This window comes from Semicossyphus pulcher, unplaced genomic scaffold, assembly GCF_022749685.1.
Source record: "Semicossyphus pulcher isolate SPU_LCO1_2020_fin unplaced genomic scaffold, fSemPul1.0.p SCAF_21, whole genome shotgun sequence".
NCBI classification, from domain to species: Eukaryota; Metazoa; Chordata; class Actinopteri; order Labriformes; family Labridae; genus Semicossyphus; species Semicossyphus pulcher.
The window spans coordinates 582,515-604,726 of NW_027211695.1; the positions used below are offsets into that span (position 1 = coordinate 582,515).

Below are 22,212 nucleotides of genomic sequence, written 5' to 3' on the forward strand. Positions count from 1 at the left end.
TAAGGAACATTACATTCATCTTTTTTATCCGCTCTTTCTCCGTTAAATGACGGGCTGAACGGCAGTGAAGCAGCCAATCCGGGCCCGGCTCTCAGACAGCTGATCCTGCAGATGGACTCATGTTGCTGGGCGGGACTCGGACACACAGATCCACAGAAGTTGTTGCAAAACTTCCTGCTGCCTCAAAAAAGACGAATAAGGGAAGGGGAAGAAATCTGTTGAGGTTTGAAGCGGACTTTTTGTGAGCATGGCAGGTAAAAAAAAGACGCTTTGTTAAACTCAAATCTTTGTTAAAGGTGAAAATCTGCGCGTGAAGACTTATGTTTGTTTAGAGTGATGAAATCCAGATGTTGTGCTCAGCTGGAGAGTAGACTTTGGCTGCACGAGCACTGCTTCTTCCTCTCGTTTCCCTCGTGCAGCTCGCGCTAAACATCGTAACGCATGCACTGTTTTCAGATGAAGAGGCGGTGGTGCAGGAGGGGGTCAGCCCCGCGCAGAGCCCGCTGGTCTCAGTCTCCTTCCAGAGAGACGTCAACAGGAAGCAGAAGTACCTGGAGGCTGAGCCTAAGTTTCTGGGGGTACGCTGTGTGTCTGTGTGTGTTTCAAACTTTATTTAAAAAGAGTTCTAACATTTTCACACCAAGTCTTCTCTCTGTTGTTTCAGGTCACTCAGATCGGCCTGAGTGCCTTTCAGATCATCAATGTAGCCGTGTTTCTGGCCAACGACCTGAGCCAGTTCGGCACTGACATAGCTTTCTTCATCTCCTCCCTGCTGGTGAGCACGTGCACACTCCAACAGCTCAGCACACTGGGCACTGGTCAGCCTCAAGGAGCTGGAAGCAGCCGGAGAGTTCATCCAGGCACAGTTCAGGAGGAGGAGGGGAGACAGTTTGTGACCTTACCTGTTGAACCTCCTGATGTGTGTTCTGTGCTTCCTCCACAGGTGCTTATCGCTGGGAGCGTGGCTGTAGCAGCACAGAACCTCCACCTGCCAACGGTGAGTTGTTTTAAACACAAACTAGCAGACGTTTTCAAAATGTGTGCCATGAGACAGTTAGGACTATGTTGCATGTTGGACTCTTCCTGCGCCCAGTCTGTGGCACTTCCTCTAAAGGATGCGTCAGTTGGTGAGTTACACAAGAACACTGAGCGCCTCGATGGTCCCTGTGCGGATCTGTGCAGCTCCTTTAACTGGAAACAGATCATCAGTGACCGTCAGCAGCAGAGCACACAGCGCAGTGTCAGCTCCACTTACTCTGGTGATTGTGATGTCATCTTGTTTTGTTAAAGAACAACAAGGCGTCACAGTTTGAGTGTTAAAGAACACAATCACATCAGGCCGTCAATAATCTCTCTTTACAGATTCTACATTAGAACGTTTGTAGGCGTGGGACCGGACTTTAGTCCTCCGGGGCGAGGGCAGGGCATTTCAAGTCTGACTGTTTAAGAACTTAGAACAATGACAGCTCTAATTGGTTGAGGACTGACCCTGTAGCTGGTAAATTAAACCTTGTTGTTTTAATGTAAACATCAGGTCCTGCTTCTCTTCATCTCTTGTAGAAGCTAAAGTATGATTTCAAGTTGTTAACGTGCTGCTTTTGTTCCGTGTGTTTCAGCTCCGAGCCTGTTTGGGGATGCAGATCGTGGCCTGTGGAGCCTCCATCTTCAACATGGTCTGCTGTCTGGTGAAAATGGAGATGATATACTATTACTGCTGGCACTATCACTACGACAACGGCTCACTACATTTCGGAGAAACCTGCCATAAGATTGAGGTGAGCTACAACATAGACACTATAAAACTAAAGGGAAGTTTAATGTGGTTTACCTGTTGGAGGTTAAACATGTTCAATGACCGTACAGTCAGTTACCTTTTTACATCTGTCACATTAAGAGCAGGCCAACACGTAGAGTCTTCTGCTCTGGGTGACAGTGGGCTCTGTACGGGGGCAGAGAAAGGTCAAAAAGATTGTGTGCGTGTGAAAAAAAAATGGCGTTCAAGTATCTAAATCTGTGAATGCAGTTTGTGACTGCGTAAGTTTTGCAGGTGTAGAAATATTTTGTGCTCACAGAAAAGATTTGCAGAACAACAAAACAAAACTTTTATTCACATGTACACAAAACGTGGAACACAACTTTAATTGTTGCAGCTCGAGGCTCGGTCAGAGAAGCAATTTAACCTGTGAACATGCACTGATGTTGTATTTATCTCTGCCCTCTTACAGAACACTCAGTCCCACTTTTACGCTGAAGGTGTCCTCATTCAGGTCGCTCTGTTGGCCATCTCTGCAACTCTGGCTGCTTACTGCTGCAAGGTGGTCAACTGCTGCGCTCCGGCTCCAAAGATGGTGAGGAAACACTTAAATGACCAATAAGTACAAACAGTAGATGTGTTCATCCTGCAGCAGTGAAACAGGCTGTAATGGCTGCAACATAATCCTTGATGGGTCAAAGGTCGTCACTAAAAGTTCTTGTTGTTTCCACTGACAGGCTCAGATTGTTCTTCTAAGTGTGTGACAACATGACAGAAAGGATCCCTACAGAGATAGACCTTTTTGTTACAGAGGAAGATGATTGTTTTAACCACACACAGACGTTACATCGCTCTCTGCACACACACCAGACTCCATTCATAAAAACACTGATTTAAGCTCACAGAACATGAGATTTTATGATGAACCACTGCCTCCATCAGATGGTGTGCTCCTGCTATTATACAAATTGTTTGTTAGATTTAAAACTTCCATTTTAAACACCATTATCAAACAATAAGAGATAAACTCACAGATCAAAGCAGCAGCTCCTGTGTTCTGTGAGGTAAAATCACTGTTTTTGTCAGTGGAGTCTGGTGTGTTTGAAGAGAGTGATGTAACGTCTGTTTGTGGTGTAACAAAAAGGTCTGTCTCTGTAGAGATCCTTTCTGTAAGGTTATCAGACACATGTACCCCTTTCCCACCTAAATTAGTGCGTTGACACAGATTTTTCAGACTCGGGAAGACCCGCTTATAGATGCCGATTGTCTCTTTTCCCATTGCCAGTGAAGTATCCTCCAGTCGGTCTCTTTTCTGCTGCGTCACCGTCTGACGTCACAAACAGGAGACAGGGTTAGTAACCAGTGCAGATGTTACGGTGGTTAGGTCTTTATTGTATCTGTCACTCATTCAGTCTGTTTATCAAACTCGGCGCAGACACATGTGGAACGATGTTCGAGCGCTGCTCGGACGGAGACCGGCGGAGTTTGTAGCTGAGATGGCGAGGAGTCGCAGAAGTAACCGATGGAGCGTAGCATCGTGCCAGAAAGGGGGCGGAGCTTAGCGTGTCGACACGGGTTTTGTTCCCATCCATGCTGATCGGAGCCGAGGCGATAATTACTCGGGTCTACAGCAGAGTCATGTGACCCGGGTCTGAATGCTGATTGGAACCTTTCACACTAAGCAAAGAAGTCGGGTGTTAGCAGGTTTTTAGACCAGTGGGAAAGCGGCTTTAGAATAACAATCTGAGCCTGTCAGTAGAAAAAACAAGAACTTTTCACAGACCTATCAATCTTTCTTTCTTTCTCTTTGTCCCTCTCAGCCGGTGATCGTTCTTCAAGCCCCGCCTGCCCAACAGTGAGGAGCGCAGGAGGCAGATTTACAGCTACAATCAAATGCCACATGAAGTTAAAGCTGCACTAATCAGTAATTTTGTACTCAGAATGGATGAAATGATGATAAAAAAAATGTGAAACGGGGTCACCAAACAATCCTCAGCTCTGCCGTTGCTTTCAGCTACACGCCTTCTTTTAACCTTCATCCTTGTTAATGATCACTGTACACAAGGAGACTGAATGCTCGCGTTGGTCTCTGCCTGATGGATGTGTAGCATTTATATGCTAATGTTTGCTAACACTTTTAAACCTTTTAAGGTCATGATGTCACTTTTGTGTTTAAATAGTCTGCGGTAAAAAAAAATAGTGAGTGCAGCGTTAAGAAAGAACTTAAAGGGACAGGCACCCGAAATATGTACAGGGGGACATTAAAGGGAAGGTACGGTGTTTTTAAACCTGGGTCCTGTTTTAACATATTTTTAAGTTGCCAAATTATCCGTCGTCCTGTTTTTATTGGCTCAAGCATGTTTGTCTGCACGATGGAGTTTATAAAATATTGGTTATAAGCCGATATCGATATATAAATGTGATACATTAATCAAATATAAAAATTCTATCGAATTTCTGTCGTTCAAACGCTCTTTTATTCACTTGCTTTTTGTGTAACCAACACTCACAGGTATTCATTAAACTTTAATAATTAAAGGGATGTGTGTTTGTTATCAGCTTGTTTGTTGTTATTGCCTGATAAATAAAAGCTTTTTGACTTTTATCTGAAACGTTAGTTGTGTCTCAGTTCAGGGGCTGCATCCTTGGAAGGACGCGGTCTACCGAGGATGAGTCATTCGTCGCCTGAGTAGACGCTAACGCCGACCTCAAATGGTGTACGGAGGATTTCCGCTCTTATCGTTGCGTCACCAAACGCCGCCTCTCCATTTTTAACATTTGTGTCTCAGCTATTCGACTGAGTTGAAACCAAGTTGTGTACCAACGTTTATCAAGAGTCCGCCGTCTCATTTGAATCAGCGCGCAATAAATCTTATGATGCGTCGGCCGTGAAGGATGCACCCATTAAATCCGTCGTGGCCCGGGAAAAGGAGGACGCATTCGTCGGCTGCATCTGAAGGAGCCTTCGAAATGGGCTGCAGCCTTCGACGTGCTGCTGTGACGCCTTCAGCCTTCAGATACGTTCTTGGAAGGATGCAGCCTCTGGATTGGGACACAGCTTACGTCACCAGAGACGTCACACAGGTTTAATTAATACCTTGAACTGCGGATGTCTAATGAGGTCATATTTGGGTAATTATTAAACACACCACAGTTAGGCAGCATGCGTAACACCAGGACCCTGCAGCCTTTATTTATACAATGAGTTCAATGTCTGCTTCTCGTCTTCCACATCATTATTCAGCATTACGCATTACAAAACTATCTTTTTTATTCATTACACGACACATGAAAACGTTTCTTTTGCCACAAATATTTAACACATAAAACCATTAAAGGAAAAATCATGATCAGAGCTTTAAAAAAGGAACTGTACACTCCATGTTCCCGTGTGTTCATGAGTCTCCAAAGAGTGTCATGTGACTCCTCAGTTCATCAGGAAGGAAATGGATGTTTTCACTTCCTCATATCTGCAGCTCGTCTGCCCAGTGGCTCTGTGGGAGAGCAAAAACAACTTTCACACCAGAGTCAAAAATCGATTTTTCTGCTGTGAACTTTGGCTCCGGAGGTCACTGTGGATGTAGTTTCCTTTGGTGTGAGTGTATGATGATGTTTATAGATGCACACAGGTCATAATTGGTCCAATATTCCAGCATTTAAACACACCTGAACATCCCGCCACTCACCTGCGACGTAGACGGTCCGATCTCCTCCAGGTCTCCAAAGCAGCCGTGTTTGTGTCGGATGAGACTCCCCCACAGCACGGAGCGACGGCAGGACGGACATTCACCCTCCACCGGCAGGAGGTGGGACGGCTCCGACTTTAGGAAGTGTTTGGCGAGGCAGATCACATGACTGCTCATGCCACAGGCCGGATGGAAACAGCTCAGCTTCTCTGACGCCTGAAGAGGGAAAGATTTACAACCAATGAACCAGCAGGTGTGAAGTGACCGGGGGGGTCTAGTTTATTATACACACTGAAGAGATCACAAGCTAACTCTGACAGCGACTGATTTAAGTCGTGACATTAAATATAATGACATTATTCCTGCTTAATATGCAGCTCACAGAATGGACGACATGACAGCTCCCCAAAAGTGAAGCCAAAGCCTCTCTATCGCCCCCTGCTGGCATCCATCTTTACATACGGTCACTGGTACAGTCTGAGGGTCTTCTTCTTCTCTTTACTAAAAAGAATCATCAAATCTAAAGACACACCAGAACAAATAAACACCTAAAGAGACTTCACCTGGACGAGTCCCCTACAGAGGAAACACCGGGATGTCTCATCCTCTCCTTCAGACGGGGGCAGCTGCTTCTTTTTGGCTCTCACGCTCCCGAATGCGATGGGAATGTGCAGGGGGGGCTGCAGGCTGGGCTCGAAGTCCATCCTGTACTCCTGTTTGAGCCAGCGGGCCGTCAGCGGCAGTCTGCTCCACGGCGCCACCCGCAGCATGTTGGAGACGACGCGCCAGTGGAACTGCAGGCTGGACTCTTTCCTGGAGCGCCGGGAGACGTGGGAGAGACGGCGCGAGGAGTGAGGGTGCTGCCACGCCCACTCAAACTGACAACGAAGAAAAACGCATGTTAGAATAGTTTCAAGAGCGGTGTAGTTTAAAGTATCAGCAGGAATTAAGTTTAGAGTTAAATAACAAATGGGGAGAGATAACAAAACGGCACGACTACATTTGCATACTAGAGGACATGTTATGTTTTAAAGGCTTTCAGGGGCACATGGATGCCTTTCTTTAGGCAGACCGACATCTTTAGGACAGTTCAGATAAAGTCTGGCCCATTGATGCAGAATTCAGAATTAGCAGTTACAAAAAGCTTCTCAACTCTCACAGAACTAAACTCAGGATTTAATATCAGGACCAACGTCCATTCCTCCATTTAGTGGATTTAATAATCACAAACGAAGGCGACATAATATTCCTGTTCTAGGATTATTTCTGCTTTAGAATGTAATGTATGTTATGTTTCTCATTTTCACTTTCCTTTGTCCTCTCGACCGCCATAACCGTCCATTTATCTCATTTTGTAGTTCAAATATTGACTGAAGAAGCTCCTGAGAAGGGCTTCCCAAATGGGACTACTAATGCCTTCAGGTATAATTTGGAGAACTGAAGGGGGTTATTGAGATTTTTTTTAAATGCTTATTAAAAAATATGAATAATTGCTTCACTAACTGCTGTTAGAAGGTTCCTGAGATACCAACAAAGGAAAAATACTTTTACGTTGAGGTGAGACTCCTCACTGGTACCAAGAACAGAGATCAGATCTCACCTGACTTGCCTCTTTTCTAATTATACTTTAACTTGTTTTTAAAGCACTGCATGGACTGAAACCAGGTGTCACATCTCACAACCACAAATCATTTGTGGGTCCAAGATTAACGTGCCATTGTTCTTAGTTATTGGCAGGAGATAAGGAGCTTTTTGTTCATATGTTGTTTCTGTTATGACTCTTTCTCAGGAGTTTGTCAGTGTTTATATGTGATTATTGTTATATTGATTTCGTTGTTTTTCTGTAAAGCGCTTTGGTCAACACTTGACTAAATAAAGTTTCAGGGCTTTTGGACACGAAGAGAACCTAAATTTAAATTTAATATTGATTACTTGTTACATCACATTAAATATTAGTTAACTTTGGTGCAAAACATTGTCCAGTCCCTTGAGAACCACATATTTACTTACCCTGAGGGCAGCAATATCAGAGGGAAAGCCGTGTATAATGAGGACCATCTCCCTGAACAAACAAACAATAAATAAATATATGCAGAATATAACAAATGATGTAAATACACAGATTGTCCATCACATCAAAGTGTGTAGTGTAATAAGTGATACCATGGTCCTCTCCCGCTGGTCCTCTTTGCTCCCCCTCTGTGCCGTCCGGCGTTGTGCTGTCCGATCCTGCGCTCAGGGTTCACAGTGAAGCCGATGTAGATCCGCCCTTTGAATTTTGGATTGATGCAGTACAGCATGTACACACCAAAAAAGCTCTCTACCTCCACTACCATTGTACAATTTTTTATTTATTAGATATAGCATCCTTTGCTAATAAAAACTACCATAAGGTAAGCTAACTGGTGCACAGTTAGCTAGCATCTAAAGCACTAACCAAAACGACAAAGGAAAAGATCATTGTAAAGTATCATCAAATAACCTTCTGGTAAAGCCATAATTCTCACGGGAATATAACTTGATGCTTTAATAAAGATGTTTAACACATTTCAGCAAAAAGCTAGCCACAGTTAACTTTCGAAGTACAGTATTTCAAGTTAGCATGTAAACAGTGACTGTTTTGGTAGCCCGCAAAACTGCCTGATAAAATATGTTTCAAAAGGATTCCATAAGTCTCACTGCGAGGCTGATAAAAGGCTAGAATTATTAATATTACCTCATAAAAACTTCCTTATGTTTTTTATTTTGTTCACTTTTAACGTGTATTTTTTCGTTTTCGCGAATTGCAATTAATATTTACTCTGGCTTTCTGTAGGGACCCCTTATATTATGATTCGCTACTTTTAAAAAATAGGTCCTGCCTATAACTTGTACATACTGCATCTGATTGGACATGGCTATCACTGCACCCATTTGATTGGATGTTTCTTCGCCTGTTGTCAATTCCGCGACGTGAGGTATGGTGACTGAAATTAGCAAAAACACTAAAATACACGAATTTTGTTAATGACAAGCTTCTTAATTAAAAGTTAAGTAAACTATAATACTAGTAAAGTGTTTTATAAGATATGAACAGTTTAAACTGGGCGAATATTATTCTACTTCCGGTGTCAGCATGCTATCTCTGTGAATGGACTCGCATAGAACTCTACCTAAATTAACCGGTGTACCACTGTAACAATTGATTTATTAACGTCACGGTTTTTGTTTTTGTGTTGTTGTTTTTTTACAGACATGGCAATAACAGCTGATCAAATCAAGGACAAACTTATTAAGGAGCTCGCTGCAGTGCACGTGGTAGGGTTCTAGCTATCATTTGTCTTTAAATGTCTCCCTTTTATTGCGTGTATGTACTGTAGGTTGAAATGTCCAAGCACTGGTAGCAATATATCAGACAATAAGCTAACTGTTAGCTGTAACTTGTCTCCTCCAGGATGTGGAGGATACATCTTCCAACAGATGTGCTGCCAGCTTCAAAGTCCTGGTGGTGTCGCCACAGTTTGAGGGCAAACAACTGCTACAGAGACACAGGTATTTTATTCTCTCGTGACTGTTACCTAATGCATGATGTTTGGTACTATTTTGTTAAAATTACATGTTACATTATAGGTTTGGCCAGACAATACAGACCGCATTAATACCACGATAAAGGATGTTTCCAATAGAGTCATTTCTGCTGACACACTGTGAGTTATCACACGTTTTTGTGGTTTATGTTTTTATAAACGTAGAAAACAGAACTGTAGGTTGTACAGCACATCATCACAGTGAAACATCATGACATCCTGCAGCTCCTCTACAGCACAATGAACAGTTAATACAGGATTATAGAACATCTTAATATCCTTAAATGATGTCACTTGTACGCATCTATTCTGAGTGAAAGAGGTCAAACGTATATTTCCGTATACTAATAACTGAACGGGATGTTTAAATCAATATATCCTGAAAAGATTATATGTGACTTCTGTTAACCTGAGCTTCAGGTGTATGATATGAAATGACTTTGACAGCTGACTCTCTTTTTTTAGATTTTACAACCAGAACTTCCCCTTTTAAAACCCAAAATGTCTCTGCAGGTGTTTTTCTCTTTTCGCTCATGCCCGACTACGATATAGCAAAATGTGATTCTGACTTCTTTCATTGTTTATCAAATATATTGTGTTCATTTAATATACGTTTTTACCCCTTTTTAGAGTCGTTGGGTTGCACAATTTCTCTTCACAGAAATATGTTTTTTTAGAATAATCACGACATAAAATTAACAGACTTTGTTAAAAGTTTTATTATAAGGATATTATAGCAAAGGGTCGAGAAGGTCTGAACATATAGTTGAAGCTGATTTTTCACGATAATATAAATATATAATATATATAAGTAGAGATGAGCTCTTTTAATATGTTGATAATGTGTCTGCAGTTAAAAAATAACTCTTTTTTTAGCTTTATAACAGAAAACAGGCTCTAAACATGTTGTGCTAAAGTGTAACAGCGACATACTAAAACATCCAAACCTTTCAGCTCTCGACCAACCAGAATGCACGAAACGACTTTTAACATGTTTTAAATTTAATAAGATAAAAAAAGGTTTGGAGTGGCTCATCTGTCAGGCGAGTCTGGAGACTCCAACGTTTGATTACAAAACTAAAAATAAAGATCAATCACTGCTCTCTGATGTAAAACACTCCTCTAACTGTGATACACGTGTGTGTGTGTGTGTGTGTGGGTGTGTGGGTGTGTGGGTGTGTGTGTGGGTGTGTGTGTGGGTGTGTGGGTGGGTGTGTGGGTGTGTGTGTGTGTGTGTGTGTGTGTGTGTGTGTTCTAACAGGATGGTAAATACGTGTCTCGCCAAGGAGCTGAAAGAGATCCACGCGTTCGAACAGAAGACGCTCACACCAGAACAGTGGGAGAAGCAGAAGGCACAATGACACACACACACACACACACACACACATTCTCTCTCACACACACACGCACAACTATATCACGCTCACATCGAACATCAGACAGGCCGTACACTTCTGTAATATTTGAACACATACTCTCCTTAAATTTCCTGTAAATCAGCAGCATAACTAAATGTTCTGACGACAATAAAAACCTGGATGATGTGTTTTGTGTCGGTTATTTAACTTACACTTATGTTTCTAAACAATTGTACAGCTTGTCATTCATAAATGTGAGAGGAGGGTGAGTCTGAACAATGTTTCGACCATCTCATTGACGTGGGTAATCTTCATTCCCTTTTTATATTCACTCAATCAAACTTTATTTATATACGACCTTAAGAGCAGCTCAAAGTGCTCCACAGTGGGATGAGCTTCCCTTTAGCGCCCCCCTGAGGACACACTGTTCACTTTAACCCAACACATCTGTATTATAACCCTAAGAGCTTTTGATGCTCCGACAGATACAAGTTGAAGTTCCCTCTTGACTCTTGAAACATGAATAAACTGCATGAACTCTATAGAATAAACTTATGACCTTAAATTAACATTTTCAAAGAGTCTTTTAAATAACATAAGACAGAACTTGACAGAAAAAACAACTCAGTTTTCATTATCAATTAATCTGTTGATAATTTTCACCTTACAGCGATTCCTTGTTGGGTCTATAAAATGTGGATCAGATGGCGTCTTCAGATGTCTCGTTTGTCCACTACTCAAACATATTCAGTGTATTCAGGTATATACATTCAGGAGGAAATGAACCAGAAAATATTCACATTTACTGAAAACAGAGAATTTACGTGTTTTTTTTGCTAATTTATATCAAAATAGTGAAGCTTCAGTTTTTTTAGATGTTTCCAGCTGAAATGATAAATAAAATAAATGTACAGTTCTTTAGATTAAAGTATAAGATCCATGTAACGGATGAACTCGTGTCCCATCAGGCGAACATCATGTAAAGAACGGGTCTGAATATAAATCAGGCGAATAAATGTGTAGTAAGTAAATCATCACTGTAAGCACAATACGTTTATTCCCCAGTGCACGTGTGTGTGCGTGTGTGTGTGTGTGTGTGTGTGCGTGTGCTCAGGTGTCCATGAGGTGTTACTAAGACCCTGCAGACCCCCGCCTGTGAGGTTTTCAGGGCGACACTTTACAGCTGTGAGCTCGATCGTCAGTCTGAAGATTATTTTAGGCTTTCACACACACACACACACACACACACACACACACACACCTGAGCTCCGTCTATAATAATTGTAACACTCTACAGGTTAAAAACACCTGGACGATAGAAACATCTAAGTGACATCCAGCTGTTTATTTTGTTTGTGGTACACACACTTTATGACACCAGTAAAGCTTTCAGAGGTACAGGCCTCAGTTGTATGGTGCAGGGAAAAGGACAAAATTAAGACTATTGAGAGTCAAAGGAGGCGACATCCCTGCCGAAGCCAGGTACTGATCTGGCCAATGATAAGACAGCGCAGGTAACTGGATTAGGATTGATCTAGATTCTTTTAAAAGTCCATTTGTTCCCAAAAAACGTATTTAAACGAAGTATTTCCTCTTTCCTTTGCTGACAGTTTATGAACGGTATTGCTGCTTAGAACGTGCATGTGCACAAACATGTCCATCCATCTGTTTAATAGTAAATAAAGACCACTAAGCGTTACATGTAAATCTACACCAGTCTGTGTACTCAGCCAAGCGCAGCTGTCAAGTTGCCTTTCCTTTTCTTCCCTTCGGCCTCTCAATAGTCTTAATTTTGTCCTTTTCCCTGCACCATACAATTGGACTCATTCATTTTAAACATATTATACTTTAAATAACTTTTTAAATGCCTTTATTTAGAGAGAGAGGACAGTGGATAGTGTTGGAAACGATGACTGTATAGAGTCTTTGGTTGGAAACAGGAAGAGAGAGAAGGCATGACACGCGGCAAAGGTCCGAGGGGGAGGTGTCCCCGGGGCCGTCACATCAGGGACCGTAGCCGCCGTACGCAGGTCACGTGATGTAACCGCTGAGGGCCCCTGAATCTGATTTCTTCATTATATATTTTTTAATTACAAATAGTTTGTCCTGTTATTTTCTTTTTATAAAACGTATAAATAAAAATTAATCTAAGAAATTCTAAACAATATAAAAATAGTTATGTTTATGAATACAAGTATTCTTTATATGTATTTAATGTATTTATTGTATATATTGTAATTTATTGATTTTTATTATTAATTAAAAAATATATATAATTTTATTATTTTTTTCCACATTTTGCTTTTGCTATTTTTTTAGAGGGCAAAGCTGTCAATCAACTTGCTGTGGGCGGGACTTCCTGCCGGGGCTTTTACAGACATTAAATATAAATTAATTAATTAATTTAAAAAAAGACCAATTTTAACATTGTCAGGAAAGGGGGGGGGGGGGGGGGGGGATGCAGGTGCAGACCCAGGGCTGTCTCAAAGTTATCCCAGAGGGATAACCACCAAACTGCAGTATTGATAGATTGGAAAGGGGAAGAAAAAGACAACGAAACTGTATAGAGCCGCTACAGGCTTCCTTACTGAAATGAAGCACTAAAATGATTAACTAAATCACCGCTGCCAAGCAGCTGACTCAAAACCAAAATTGTCCCGGAGACCCAGAAAACTGGAAGCTAAAGGCAAAGGCTGCCCGGGAGGCTTTGATAACCCAAAAGGCTGGAGTCACACAAACTCTCCAGCACCCCAAATTATTCCCTGGGAAACAGGGAACCACAAATACACACAAAGTTCTGAGTTGGTGTTTGCAGATACACCGACAACTAGAGAAGACACATGGAGAACCTCTCACTACCTCTGCAGGTGAGATAATGAGTCAGCACAGGGCGCTGGAGACTCAGGGTACATGAAGACTCCCCACACCTGGGCTGAATCAAAGCCAATCAGTGCCACACACACCTGGTTGCAGTGAGTTGATTCTTTCACCACTCTCACAGGGCCGAAAGGTTGAGTGCCCTCACACATATTTTAAATAGTTAATTTAAAGATTTTAAATATCTATAAATGAATATTTCAGAAAGTAAATAAAAGTGTTTTGTTTTTTTTACATGTTGAAATAAAAACATCAATTCCAACATTTATCTTTTAACAGGTTGATTCTCTTTCATGGCGCTCGCTCATAAGACGATGTGAAAAAAGGATTGCACTCCTCTCTTTGTCTCGGTCAGTAGCATGAAGCAGCAGCATGTTCGGCTTCATGCTCTCATTTACATCCTCAGATTTCAGGCGTGAAAATAAAAAGTGTTTGTGAAGAGAAGCGACTGAAGATGATGTGATTTTCTCCGTCAGCGATCAGAGACAGAAACGGAGTGAGAGCAGCGAGAGTGTGAAGATTACTTCCACCACTTACCCTCCGCAGGCTGCTAATGGAAGAGCCGGCGTGGGGGATGGCGTGTGCGTGCGTGCGTGTGTGTGTGTGCGTGTGTGTGCGTGTGTGTGTGTGTGTGCGTGTGTGTTCACGACTGAGCTGCTCTTGTTTCAGGTTGGACAACACAAAATTAACATTGTAATTTAAACCTCTGCAGATTTCCCCCCGAAAGCTGCAGTGTATGTTATGTGCTGTGTTCCTCAGGCTAACGTTAGCTACAGCTAGCAGGAGTCGTGTCGCTGTTTGATGAGTCTGTTTCAGTTCTCCAGCAGCTCTGCAGTCGTTCTGCTCACAGCTGAAGGACGTTGTTAATCCACAGATAATTTTATGATTCTTTTTGCATTCTTTGTTTTGTTCAGTCGCTATAAACAGATTTAATTGCACTTGAATTGTAGATTTAGTTTTGTTAAAATTCATCAGCCCCTGTTACAAACATTGTAACTGTAAGTCACTCGAGTATATAACGTTAAACACCAGCTCTGCAGACAAACAGGGTCAGACTGAAGCAACCGTTATTAACTCCACAGAAGAAGAAATGAGCTGCAGAATCAGGAATGAGAAGTGACAAATCAATAAACAAGCTGTGTGTGGTGTACGAGGTGTTAAATTAGGCCGCTTCATTTCTCTGCAGGAGCTGACTATTCCCGTCGCCCGCACACAGCCGGCTGCACAGTGAAGTGAAGTGAACATGTCAATCAGCTTCCATTAGTCCGAACACCAGCTGATCTCTGAAGCACACCTGCTGCGAGGGATTCTCTCTCCGGCTCAGACGCGTCGTCCCGTCTGCTTCAGCGTCTCACTGGAGGGAATTATTCAGACGGCGTGAAAATCAGCGTCTCCCGCTCACACACAAAGCCCCTGATGAAGCTCTGCGGGGGTCAGGATGAAACACCACTGCTGACATTGATCTAAATGCTGTTCAGCAGGAACACAGTCTTTGTTTAGCATGTTCGATGCTAACTATTGCTAATTATTGCTACAGAAAATACAGATAAGGCTGATGGGAATGCCAAAGGGAACTTTGGTGTTTTTAAACCCTCCTGTATAAAAAAAACGGTTCACAAAGCGCTAGGAGGCGGAGCTGCTTCTGAAGTAATGCTAACCCTGAGGCTAACATTAGCTAGCATGCTAATGCTACTGGTACCAAATCACCTTCAGTTCTTGCCATGAGAACAACTCTTCTGTTGGCCGCGTCTCCACAAACACGTTTTTATGCTTCTGTTTTTTCTCGCTACATGATTATATTACAATAATTATTATATATAATTATTATATATAATTAGTTTAAAACCTTGTGGTGTGTGCATGTGAAAGTTTGTCCTTATGGACACTACCAGTCAAAGGTTTGGACACACTTTCCCATTGACTTGTATGAGAAAATGTGTCCAAACCTTTGACAGGTAGTGTACGTGATGTGTAGGATTTGAACTCTTGGTTGGCACTTTGGTTGAGATTATTTTTGTAGAACAGCATCAAACTTTAACCTTTAACCTCATAAAGATGTTTTCACCATGGCGGATCATTCTGGTCCCACTTCCTGTTCAGACGTTTACCTGGTCGCTTGAATTATTCACAGAGGAAACTTGAAACGCTTTGCTGTGAGTTTTATTGTTTGACAGACGAGATAAAGTGCTACGTTTGACCTGCTAAGGCTCAGAACATCCTCCCACACACACACACACACACGCGCACACACACACACACACACACACACACACACACACACTCAGACAGTCCTCATAAAAAGCATCTTGTATAAAAAGTGTCTCTTCGTTCACTGAGTCATTGACTCTCGTTGTTCGGGTCCAACATGGCGTGCAGCTCCCCGGGCTCGTATCCCAGCAGGCCTTGCAGGTTGCAGACGAAGCGGTAGACGTAACGTTTGCGGGCCGTCTTGCGGATGATGTTTTTGTCGTAGTAATATCGTAAACCTCGACTCAGCTTCTCGTAGTTCATCTTGGGTTTGTTCTTCCTCCGACCCCACAGAAGCGCCACCTGCAGCAGAGACACAGCTCTCCATTACAAACTGTCTGAGACGAAGAAGAAGCTAACTCCTGCCACACAACCATCAGCGACATAAAGACGACATCATTTTAATAAAAACATCTTGGAGTTGTTGGCTGCCACTTCTTCCTAAACATTTCACACAGAGCGTGTCGTCTCCTCTTGGTTCCAGTGTCTTTGCTAAGAAGGCTACACATGGCAGAAATCTACAGCCGGATATTTATCCTCTCACTTACAGCTGCGATACAGCAAAGAATATCATCATGAAGGATATTTATCATCAGATATATTTATAAATGCTGTCAGAGTATCCAGTTAGGGACACTGGCCTTAAGGAACCAAGCAGTTCATTAGTTACCTGATGAAATATGGTTTCAAACAGGCGCTAAAACAGACGCTCACACATTTTATAGTTTATCATTTCTGTTTTAGAGTAGAGATATTTAAGACTTCATAAAACACGCACAGAGATCCAGACGGGGCTGTGCGCCGAGCTGCACTTAGCTTAGCTTCCTTTTCATCATTTAGGAGGTTTGGTCATTTAGAAGCCGTGAGCCGAGCCGCTGCTAACGCTACGTTAGCTTGTTTCTCTAATAACTGGAGGATGACTACAATCCTTAATGTGGTTAAAAGATAATGTTGAAACGAATCCAGAAACTGATGCTGACGAGGTTAGAAAGGGTCGACTGTCAGGTGGTGACAAACACCTGTTTCCCGTCCTGGTTGGCACCGACTCCGAGCGTAGCTCCTCAGCTTTGTAGGGTTACATGAGTTCACTTTGGTTGCAATAATTAGTTTCTCTTTTCCAGAGGAAACTTCCTTCCTGTTAGAGCTCCAACAATTGTCTGGCTGTTGTGCCGTTTACTTTACTCAAAGCCATAAATGCTGAGTACCTCATCCGGGTCGGTCAGCTTGAACTCCCAGCCGTCTCCGGTCCAGCAGATGCACGACTGACAGCTTCGGTCTGTGAGGAGCTCCAGGAGGAACTGCCACAGCTGGATGGGACCACTTCCTGTGGAAACATGGTGAGTAAAGACGTGCTGCACAGATTTACAGCCGACATCAACCCGTATGAGACATTCAAACTGCTCACCAGTGTACCCGGCGAGGATCGCTGCTGGTATCACGGCCCGGCCCAGGTCGGTTTTGTTGCCGACGTATTCTTTGAAGCTTCGGTGAGCTGGAGGTAAAATGAAGACGTCTTCAGACATGTGCTCCTCCGTCACCGGCTCCAAATCCTGGAGAGGAGCGGCCCACGACAGAGAGCCCACGATGTCCGAGTCGTGACTGTGAGAAATCTCCACCTCTGAGTCCGTCTCTACACGAGGAAGAAGGACAAAGACAAGTTAAAGGGCAAAACTTCTGGGCGGCCATGTTGGATAATCGCATGGTTCAACTTGTTCAGAAAAACTCCTCCATGATCAGGACACTAGAGGTGACCCTTTAAATGACACCTTTAAGAGATGTTAATTTAATTTGCTCCATACATTACACGTATAATTCTCCACCTGCACTGGCTCCTGCTTCCTGCAGCAGAGAGGCGTTCAGGCTCCTGTTGGGATCTTCAGCTTTGATGAGGTAATAATCCTGATGCTGGACGCTCACAGAGTCCAGAGGGTGCAGCTCGGCCCGCTCCGAGGGGAACGGGAAACTGTGTCTGTTGGGATGATCCTGAACGAAGTCTGAGAAGCTCTCTGAGGAGACGAGGAGACGAGGAGACGAGGATCAGACGTCTGTTACAGTGAACACGTGATGACACTGAGAGGATAGTAAAGGTGAAGAAGACACCTGATTTTACCTTTGTCGGTTTGCAGCTGGCAGTACGATGATAGTGTGCATGTTGGTAATGAAGAGCTGCAGTCATAGTCATTCTCTGGGGACACAGACGACACTGGGTCAGAGGTCACCGCTATATTCATTAACAGGTCCTTCATATTAAAGACACAAATATACAGGTCGAGTGTGATTCATGTGTAAAAAATGTCCGCATGTCATAAAAAGCCGCCTGTGAGCACACGAGCGAGTGTGTTTGTGGTGATCCGTTAGTTAAAATGTGTAAACTGAATCTTGTGAGAAGTATGGAGGGAGCTGCAGGTGGACCGTGGTGTGTTTTTAACACACCACGGTCCACCTGCGTGTGTGTTAAAAACACACAGGTCCACCTACCTGTGTGTAATTAATCAAACATGAATGAAAACCTTATTGACTCTCCTGCATTTCACTTTATGTCAGGTTTCATCCATCCTTCAGTGCCAGGATTTTATGTCAACCCAATAACATGAGGAGGTCAGAGGTGGCTCTCACCTCTCCTCATGTCCTTCAGGTGCTCCCACAGGATCTCTCCGGCCGTGCAGTCGGACATCAGCCCCAGGAAAGCGTCTCTGTCCAGGCCGCACAGCTCTGCTCCCTGCAGGCCTCTGAGGTCCGACCGCAGGCAGCTCAGCCCGAACTCCGCCTGACACCAGTCCAACCAGTAGTTGACCTCCCACTCCGACCACAGGGTGGGGTCTGGAACGACACAGGTGTGATAAGTGTGCAGGTCTGAAGGGACCAGACGATGCTCCATGAACTGTGTTTACCGTGAGGGAAGTGATGGTTGATCCTCTCCTGAGAAAACCCAGAGAAGCTGGCCTTCAGCGCCTGGCTGAGCACCTCCTTACTGGTGGGGGTGAGCGGGGGCACCTCCAGGGGGTCCATCTCTGGGGCAACAGCAACATACAAGATACCCTCGTTCAGGTTTCACATAATAAACTCATTATGAGCGATGAGCAGCAGCTTGTTTTACAGTGTACTTTATTAAATGTACTCCAAACGTCTTTATGTACACAGGTCACACTTATGTTAGCGCCTGTTTACAGGTCATAGAGAGGTCGTTAGCGGTTAATAACACCTCGTACGTGTGACGTCGTGTGATTGCTCTGCAGCAGCAGTTACAGACAGGTTATTATTATACTTTAACATTTAAACACCACATGAGAAACATGATCTCTTTATTAATGTGTCTTTAATCTGTTTATTTTATTGTTTAAATATTACTTGTCATGTAAACATGAGTTGTTTGATGTTTATGTAAAATAAAAAATAATACTAATCACAAAAACAAGTGCAAGTTAAACATTTTCCTTTGTCTAATATAATAATTAAACTTGTTACAAACAAAAAAGGTTAAAAACAAGTTTAAGATTTCAAGAGAAAATAAAATCATTGATATAAAAAAGTCAAAGATTGATTCTTTAAATTGTATAATTATTCGTACGTCCTGTTTTAATTTATATCCCACAGATATACTTTGTATTTATACGATCAATATATCAGATGTGTGATCAGTGTGGGCTCACTCTCATGAAACACTTTGAGTTATTGTGTCACACTGAAAGGATTTAAAACCTGATCACTCTCATTCACTTGTATTTATAAGTCTGAATCTTTATCATGTCTCCAACTCACATCAGACAACATGCTGCACGTTCATCAAATATTATAAGTACTTATATATAAAGTGAGTTACACAGTCATTAAACTCTGTCGTCCCACTCACTCCTGTTGTGTTATAGACTGTCTTTGTTTGAACTGTCACATGAGACGTCATGTCCTGACTGTAAACTTCAAGGGTATTTTTTGTTTAATAATAATATTATTATTATTATTATTATTAGCATCATCACTATTATTGTGTATTATTATTATTGTTATGATCATTATTATTGTTATGATAAAGACATATGCAGAGTTAAATGAGTTATCAGATACATTAACGTCAGTGTGTCTGGCTCATGTTTATAACACAGTGTCTGTATACAGAACAAACTCATTCTTCTACACAGAGTCACATCTGCATCACATGTTCACACTACTGATGAGGATAGACACTAGTTTGTTTGGTAGCGTGTCCTCTGGTCTGTTTCATGTCTCATGAGCAGCAGAATGTTTCTAACACAAATATAAAGAGTTCAGTTCAGCAGCCTGTAAAACTTCATGATGTGAAACAGGCACAAAGTCTGAGGAGGGTTTGAAACGAGCTCGTCTCCTCAGACTGATGCTGAACCGCAGCTTTGTTCTGTCTTTGTGTTTCACTTCCTCCTGTGTGTCCTCAGGTAACCAGTGTGAAACAAAGAGATCTGAACTTCAGCAGCAGATCCTCCAGAAGGCGGCAGGTGTTTCAGCTTCTTCAGGACAGGTTCTTTAAAGGGACTGTTTCTGTTTCTTACAGACTGTTGATCCTTTCATCAGGACTGATCCAGTCTGTCATCATTAATGAGTCTGTGTCTGAACTCATTTTGTATAACTCACTGTTGTCTGTGTTTCCTTTCGTCTGTTTGCCCCTGGAGGGATTAATAAAGTTGTTTGAATTGAATAATATTTCATATAGACCCCATTCTCTCTTCATGTACTGTTAAACTCAAAGTTCAGATGATAATAAAACTGTCCATAGATGACACCACTCCGCATGAAGGTGTGTTTGATCGATTGATATGACACATGTACTCAGTTATTCTTCTACGCTCTCAGACGACGGAGACAGCTGCATCCACTGACGGAGGCCGTGAGATCGAGTCAGTCGACCTTCAGTCCACCGCGTCCGTCAGGATGAGTTTGAAACACATGTAGTTTAGTGTTAAACTGTCTGTGCAGGACGCGTACGTGTGAAGAGACGAGGATGAGCTGATGATGTGATGACATATCTTTAACTGATGTCTGAACCCTGAATCATCAAACACACTGACAACCACAGAAACATGCTCCTCTGTCTGCCTGTAACTACGTCACAGCGTCTCTCTAACCAGTTATAAAGTGTTTGACACGCTCGTTTTAAACACTCACTAAGTGAAAGTTACTGTTTAACACAGAACCAGACTTTATGCTGATGAAGAGACGGAGGAGCGTTCGTCTTACCGTACGCACTGCAGTCCATCCCGGGGTGTCCGGAGTTTGGGGGTCAGGTGGAGCAAAGTGAGAGCACAGAGAGGGGAGAGGGTCTTTAATATGACAGGTGGGAGGGGAGGAGGGGGCCCGCTGTGATGGACAACTGTCAATCATGTGGATGTGGGCGGGGCCAGAGGGACAGGTCTGAGGAGGAGTCACAAACGAGTCAATGAGGAGGTTTACGCTCTGCACACGTTTATTCGTTTCTTACATTAAACTCACAGACAAGTCGATGCAGCCGCTGAGGCTCACTCGTGTTCGTGGAATACTGAGGCCTGAGTTTGGCATCGTGGCCGTCGCCATCTTGGATTTTAGAGCACATTTGTCTGAGAGGGCGGAGCTTAAGTGGAGCGAGGGGTTAGCAAACTTTTAGTGCTACACCAAGCCAGCATTAAGAGTGCACCTTTGTCTCTGTCTGTCTGCGTCTTCATTAAACTCTGACTCACTCAATGACCCTGTCATGCCGTCTCATTGATTATCGGCTCAGCATTCACTCTTTTGTTCACCACATGAAGTGAACTAACTCCTTGAAGCACGTACCTGACATGCACCATCCCGCCACATGCAAATGATGATCAGGTTCAGATGTCAGTAAAAACTACAAATATGGCGCTCACTCTCTGATGCTGCATTTTTCATAAAGACATTAAAAGTCATATTGAGGAACTATTGATTGGGGAGACGTCTCCAACAGAGCTAAGTGTCACCCTGGGACCTGGCAACCCAAAAGATGTTGTTGTTGATGGTTTGTAAGTGATCTGAAAGCATAGATGAATAATGTATTGATCATTAATGATGTCATAATTAACAGCTTTATAAAAGCGTTACTGACCATCTGAAGCTGTCATAGATGTAGTTCCTCTCTCTCCAAATGAAGCTGTCTTTGTCCTGATGTTTTGTGATTGATGAAATGCTGTAAGCTCATGTTTTTCTCCGTCTCTGTTCTGGTTAGATACAGACATGAGATGTATGTGATATTGGAGGATTCAGTCTGTTTATTAACATATTTAAAAAGCAATGCAGGACCTTTGTCGCCCTCTGCTGGCAGGCAGCAGAAAGGCAGTCTGCGCTGAGCAGCTCTCTCTCATGTCTATAACGTGTACAGGAAGCATCGAGGGAGATCTGATCCTCCTGCCTTTAAGGATTTTTTTCTCTCATGATATCTGTAAAAATATCGCTCAGAAAAGAAGATTAAAAAACGGGCATCTTCGCTGGTTACTGAAACATAAAGTGTGGTGGTCCTCTGCTCTGAGCCGCTGGTCAGAGACAGCATCACACTCGACAATAGTTCCGCTCTGTAAAAGTCCCAAAACACGAGCAGAGCAGGAATACGAGGGCATTTAATTCACTGAGTCACAGCCACGTGCGGTCAGGAACGCTTCACATGGCCCGCGAGCGCTCACAAACACGTACAGTGAATACCGGGAGAGAAGGCAGGGACGGCTGTTACAGCCAGCTCAAAAAGAAGAGAAGAAGAGAGTCTGCGCATG

The 22,212-nt window shown here is 42.9% G+C and overlaps 4 protein-coding genes across 5 annotated transcripts; 2 read left to right on the plus strand and 2 right to left on the minus strand.

Annotated features, from left to right (window-relative positions):
• The first annotated feature begins 141 nt into the window (after positions 1 to 141).
• LOC138601014 (membrane-spanning 4-domains subfamily A member 4A-like) lies at positions 142 to 4,352 on the plus strand. The gene is made up of 7 exons (XM_069672585.1): positions 142 to 254; positions 457 to 578; positions 665 to 775; positions 944 to 997; positions 1,617 to 1,775; positions 2,226 to 2,348; positions 3,574 to 4,352. The coding sequence occupies exons 1-7, from the start codon at positions 248 to 250 to the stop codon at positions 3,610 to 3,612; spliced, it is 615 nt and encodes a 204-aa protein (XP_069528686.1). The 5' UTR covers positions 142 to 247; the 3' UTR covers positions 3,613 to 4,352.
• Positions 4,353 to 4,800: 448 nt separating this feature from the next.
• slx1b (SLX1 homolog B, structure-specific endonuclease subunit) lies at positions 4,801 to 8,027 on the minus strand. Its single transcript, XM_069672599.1, has 5 exons — positions 7,603 to 8,027; positions 7,450 to 7,501; positions 6,003 to 6,317; positions 5,440 to 5,655; positions 4,801 to 5,247 (listed from the first exon to the last, which is right to left on the minus strand). Exons 1-5 carry the CDS (start codon positions 7,773 to 7,775, stop codon positions 5,218 to 5,220), a joined length of 786 nt encoding a protein of 261 aa, XP_069528700.1. The 5' UTR covers positions 7,776 to 8,027; the 3' UTR covers positions 4,801 to 5,217.
• Positions 8,028 to 8,350: 323 nt separating this feature from the next.
• On the plus strand, positions 8,351 to 10,541 carry LOC138601012 (bolA-like protein 2). 2 transcript variants are annotated; one of them, XM_069672581.1, is made up of 4 exons: positions 8,351 to 8,396; positions 8,672 to 8,736; positions 8,873 to 8,970; positions 10,267 to 10,541. In XM_069672581.1, the coding sequence occupies exons 2-4, from the start codon at positions 8,674 to 8,676 to the stop codon at positions 10,364 to 10,366; spliced, it is 261 nt and encodes an 86-aa protein (XP_069528682.1). In that variant the 5' UTR covers positions 8,351 to 8,396; positions 8,672 to 8,673; the 3' UTR covers positions 10,367 to 10,541. The 2 variants fall into 2 exon arrangements, with proteins under 2 accessions (XP_069528682.1, XP_069528683.1); XM_069672582.1 differs by lacking the exon at positions 8,351 to 8,396 and adding an exon at positions 8,422 to 8,466 and having other exon boundaries at positions 8,670 to 8,736.
• Positions 10,542 to 15,577: 5,036 nt separating this feature from the next.
• Positions 15,578 to 21,025, minus strand: LOC138601111 (protein C-ets-1-like). Its single transcript, XM_069672692.1, has 9 exons — positions 20,945 to 21,025; positions 20,693 to 20,866; positions 18,379 to 18,496; positions 18,104 to 18,307; positions 17,598 to 17,672; positions 17,308 to 17,493; positions 16,893 to 17,117; positions 16,693 to 16,811; positions 15,578 to 15,790 (listed from the first exon to the last, which is right to left on the minus strand). The coding sequence occupies exons 1-9, from the start codon at positions 21,023 to 21,025 to the stop codon at positions 15,578 to 15,580; spliced, it is 1,395 nt and encodes a 464-aa protein (XP_069528793.1).
• Positions 21,026 to 22,212: the final 1,187 nt, after the last annotated feature.